This window comes from Apium graveolens, chromosome 4, assembly GCF_009905375.1.
Source record: "Apium graveolens cultivar Ventura chromosome 4, ASM990537v1, whole genome shotgun sequence".
NCBI lineage: Eukaryota > Viridiplantae > Streptophyta > Magnoliopsida > Apiales > Apiaceae > Apium > Apium graveolens.
In genome coordinates this window covers 106,397,670-106,402,683 of record NC_133650.1, presented here as the reverse complement: position 1 = coordinate 106,402,683, position 5,014 = coordinate 106,397,670, and the positions used below count along the sequence as shown (strand labels likewise).

General features: G+C 35.8%; 1 protein-coding gene across 1 annotated transcript; it reads right to left on the bottom strand.

The window, feature by feature from the left end:
- Positions 1-1,694: 1,694 nt before the first annotated feature.
- On the bottom strand, positions 1,695-4,050 carry LOC141718781 (calcium uniporter protein 2, mitochondrial). Its single transcript, XM_074521165.1, has 2 exons — positions 3,376-4,050; positions 1,695-2,551 (listed from the first exon to the last, which is right to left on the bottom strand). Exons 1-2 carry the CDS (start codon positions 3,901-3,903, stop codon positions 2,039-2,041), a joined length of 1,041 nt encoding a protein of 346 aa, XP_074377266.1. The 5' UTR covers positions 3,904-4,050; the 3' UTR covers positions 1,695-2,038.
- Positions 4,051-5,014: the final 964 nt, after the last annotated feature.

Here is a 5,014-nt window from a genome sequence, read left to right as displayed (position 1 = left end):
TGAGAAACATTTCTGACTTTGGGGAAATTTTTGTTTTATTCCTACAAACAATAAAAATAATTTATATATAAGGTTTTATATTGTGAGAGATAAAACATACGTATCCATAAGCACCAAGAGGAGGTGGAGAAGGACTTTATGCTTTGAGGTTTCAAGTGATAGATATATAATTCTTCCAACTCTATACTTTGTATTGTATTTTATTCTCCTTGTGAATTTTGTAACTTTTATTTTGATTATGGTTGACCCTAATCTTTATGACAATTAAACAATTTTGATTTTGTGAGATGTGTTTTTGATTGTGCCTATATATACCTCAATACTTATAGATATGCATGAATTAACTATGTGATGTGGTTATTCGAATATATTTTATGATTGTTATTTTTGTAAAGTCAATTAATTTTACTATGTGATCATGGGATTAATTGTATATATGTGTAATTTGTTTTAACCTTTTTATGTGATAATGGGATTATATTATATGGGTAGCATAACTTGTTTCAATATGATTAGGACAGATTCTCTGTAGATATCTTTCAGAACTTATCAAAAGAATTTTAGAATTGTGTCATGAATTTATAGTGGATCTACATGTTTTCCAACACATTTACTTATTTGTCTACAAACTTTTTCTTGTCAACTAGTTAAATTAATTTTTAGTTAAACAAAACAACTTTTTCATGATAATATCAGCAAAATGGAAGAGAAGAAAATGGAAGAGAAGTGATGCCTTGATCCTTGACATAAACAATATCTATTTACTTTAAATTACAAAACTGACATCAAAAAAATTTAAGTTGAGTCACATCATTTATTATGTCAATCAAACCAACAAACAAATTATCTCTTTTCAGAATGTAAACTTTGAAGTAACACAAAGATTTGTTGGTGATACAGCGAAATAGACTATGATCATCAAAATCAGGGTAACGTATTTGTTGGTCTCTACAATTATGGGTGAGAGGTGTGTAATAAATCTTACTGCAGGGCTTTCACATTGATAAAACCATGTAGGTTGCCGTGCCAGCCCAGCCATGGGAAGGGGAGGAGTACTTGTCATGGTCAATAAACGTATCCTATGTTTGTAATATTAGTTTTTGGTTGACAGCTATATTTTAAGACCAGCAAGATGAGCACATTTAGCTGTAATGGTTGCTTCGTTTTAGGTTCTGCCCTCACCTCGACTACATGCACAAACAGACACGAATCAAATGACAAGATATCGTGTACCAGTTTTACACCCCAAGTCAATAATGATTACATCATTGTTTAATAAATACCCAAAGTTCCTTCCAATAAACATGTTAATAATGAATCAAATAATAATCCAGCTGCAAAGTAGAGCCGTCAGACTCGGGCAGCAGGCAATAACTTGGGAAGGTGATTGTCCCGATTAAACGACAAACGACATTGTCGTCATCTCTTCCAACTTCAAACAAGGTCAGATTTTCTAATACCAACGAGGCCGAATTGTTTGGCAGTGACCAGTGAGGCTATGGTTTTATACTTTTATTTGCACTGTAACTCTACCGGTAAAAATTATTTACAGGCTAGTATACTTTTGGCTATGCACTTGATGCACTTTCGATTATTAGTCACCAAACATGAAAACAACCCAGTTAGTACAACAAAAACGAATTATATGGGTGATTATGCTTAATATAACTGACTAAAACTTCTAGTTTGAACTATTTTGGTCCATAAACATCTTTAATAGAATTATGAAATCATTTGCATACAACTTAGTTGACACCACTGGACAACTGGTACAACAAAGGGGTTTTGATACATTTTGATCTTTCAACTCTGATACATGAAAACAAGGGGTAATATTATGCTCTCTTTATCATTAGCAACCGCATGTTTTGGTATTACTATTTTAAGCTCATAATGGACCTGTTGAATTAAGGTTCATACTAAGCAACCCTTAGTTTCTCTCCGCATCAATGTTACAGAAGCCGCCAACAAGGAACATAACAACAAAAAATAACAGCGTATGGCTTCTTTTGCCTAATAATTTGTTTGTTATGATATTCTATCTAAGGTTAAATTGTTGTGAAGGAGCACTTCCCATGTTCTCAGAGTTATCACCATCATCAGGCACACCAAATGTAACAGACTTTTCCCTAGGCCATGGATGAGGATAACAGGCTTCCCGCAGCTCGTTGTACCTTTGCAAATCAAAGTTGTTGGCCTTCATGAGCTTCTTTTGCTTGGTGCTGAATCGGCTTTGAAAATATCCTTCAAAAGAAGGCTCCTTAGCCGTCCTGAGGAAGAATGCGTAACCAGCCATGAAGTACATTGATGTAACATAGAAACAAATAGGTTCCATGACATCCCATGATAGTTCCCAAAATGTTAACCTCATGAAACCGGCTGTCTGAACCATCAGGAAGGCAAGCCCACACCAGAGCTCCCTACGAACCAATGACTCAGCCTTTTTGTCAATAATACACTTCTGCTCCTCCAAAATTTCAAGCTCCTTCCTCCTGGGATCCTCTGGGTGGGCTACAGGGACCGGAATTAGACCATGAATAGCTTTTGCTACCTGGAAATGAAAAACGGTACAAGACGTTGTAGTAAAACAAATTCCCCCCACTACACTTCTTATCGATCAGCCAAAGAGGCAAATACACTCCTTCCATTTTACCTAATTGTTAATCTCCTTAAATCTATCCCCACCCTAGCAAAAAATGTAAAACAGTACTTCTATTTAAATCAACACCCACCCTTAGTTTTTACCAATACGTGATTATATACTCACAACACAGCAATAGTAGTATCCATGAGGATTATAAACACCTCCCTATACTAAGCTCCCCAAATTTTTAAGTAATACAATAATTAGTATAAGGTATATAATCTTGTTTAGAAATATATAATCCAAAATCCCCTAATCCCCTAATCGAACTCAAGCTTCCAATGTGGATCTGCTAAAAGCATATAGCTATTTGTTATTAAAAATAATCAAGGGAACCCCCTCTATACGAAAAAAGGTAGAGATTTTGTAACCATGTTTTGTTATTAAGGGCGATTAGTTAGGTTCTTCGGTTGTAAAGCCGTAAAATGAATCCTCTGCAAAGTTTTGGGGGTGTCACAAACTCTATAAAAGAGTCACCATCTTATAGAGATCTGGAGAAACAACATTCAATGAGTGTGACTCTTCCCTGTTGAGAAAAAAACAAGCACATCCCAGAGGACATAATACAAAAAAAAAACCCATTAGTTTTCAATCTTCTCAAATTTCCAAAATCAACAAAACTCCTCCCCTTCTACTCAAATCTTAAATCTAAATTCATCAAACACCTAAAACACACACATAATCAAACCAAATAAACAACAATCAAAATTGATCGAATAATCAAATTATACCTGATCAGGACGAAGAAACACAACTTTCCCCAACACTAGAACATTTCCCGACTCATCAAGAATCTTAGCAATCTCGAAACCTTGTTCTTCACTCCCCGCTCCTTGTACACAAAGTTTAACAAACTCTTCATAACTCACACAACACTTCCCAATCCTCTTAATCCTCTCCTTAACCATCTCAATCTGCGCCACTTTCATCAACTTCCTCGCATCCTCCGCCGTCAATCTCCCCTCCAGCGCCGACGCCGGCGGACTCAATCCATCCAGCCTGATCCTATCTCTCCCAATCTCCATTCCACGTAGCTTCTCAATCAACCTCTCCCCCGCCGCGAAGTACGGCAAGTCCGGCGCCGGAGGCCTCATCAGCCGCCGGAAGATGGAAACGTCTCCGGGATCAATCGCCGGAGCTCTTTCATTTCGAGGAGAATGAGAAACGGCGGAGGATGAAATGCGGCAGCTAGTTAAGGCTTGGTGTGAAACTTTAGAAATGTTAAACATACGTTGCATCAGCATTTTGTTAAACGCCATTGATGTATTAGTTTCAATTTGTTTGTGTGTGTAGATGTAAAAATAACACGGACGAATCGCCACAAAAATGAGGGTGCATTTGTTGTTAATGGGAGGGGGGGCTTATATAGGTCCAATTTTCGAGGAACGAGAATAGGAAAGAGATAAACGATAAGAACGATTATTTTTAATTATTATTGTAAACGATATATTTAAAATGATTTTAGGGAATTAATTTGTTTTGGGGAATATTCTAGTGAGGTCCATTCCACGGTTCAACGTTTGTGTTTGGGAGTGATTGGGGTGATAAAAGCGCCACATCACGGGTACGTAACACCGCATGAGGATGAACAAGAGCCGTTGGATTGTAGGACTGGTGATTATCAGGACATGTTTAGTTGGGGATGATATAGACTTTTGGACATCTGGACGGTGAAATGCAGTAGTAGTAACTTAAACCCTGTTCCGATGTCAACAGCTATTTTCGACAGGCCATGTATATTTTACTACTTTTATTTTTTTCACAATTACACCCACATAAGCATATTTCTCTTTAATAACTTCAAATTTTAATTGAATAATTATTAGATCTGTGTTTTAACATCCCGCAGAAAGAAAATGTCCGATCCATAAAAAAAAATACTGATAAGTAAACGAAATTTTGATCTGTGCCATTGAATTAGAGGCCTGACACTCGTGAAATAACGTGTTAGATATAAAATCTACAAAACACTATTGTTATGAACCACTCCTACGAAATTCAAATTACAATTGTTATTTTTCTTATATTCTTTTATTTGTGGTCCACAAATAATTTACCTTATTCTAAAATTTGAATAAAAATGTTTGTTATCTGAATTTATTCCTTATCCTTTTCTTACAAAATGATACCATTGAGGATGTATATGTTATGTACACTAGCTCTGTTGAAGAATCAGATGAAAACGGAAGAAAGAGAGCGGAAAATAGCACCCAAAAAAAATAGAAAGAGAGTGAAAAAAAGGATGATTAATATATTTCCTTATGTATGAGAGCTGGACCGATATTTCTTTTTTTTTTGACAAATGTAAAAAACTTTCGTTAACTTCAATATAATACAGTTGGGACAAATCCCAATTGTCAATACAACCAG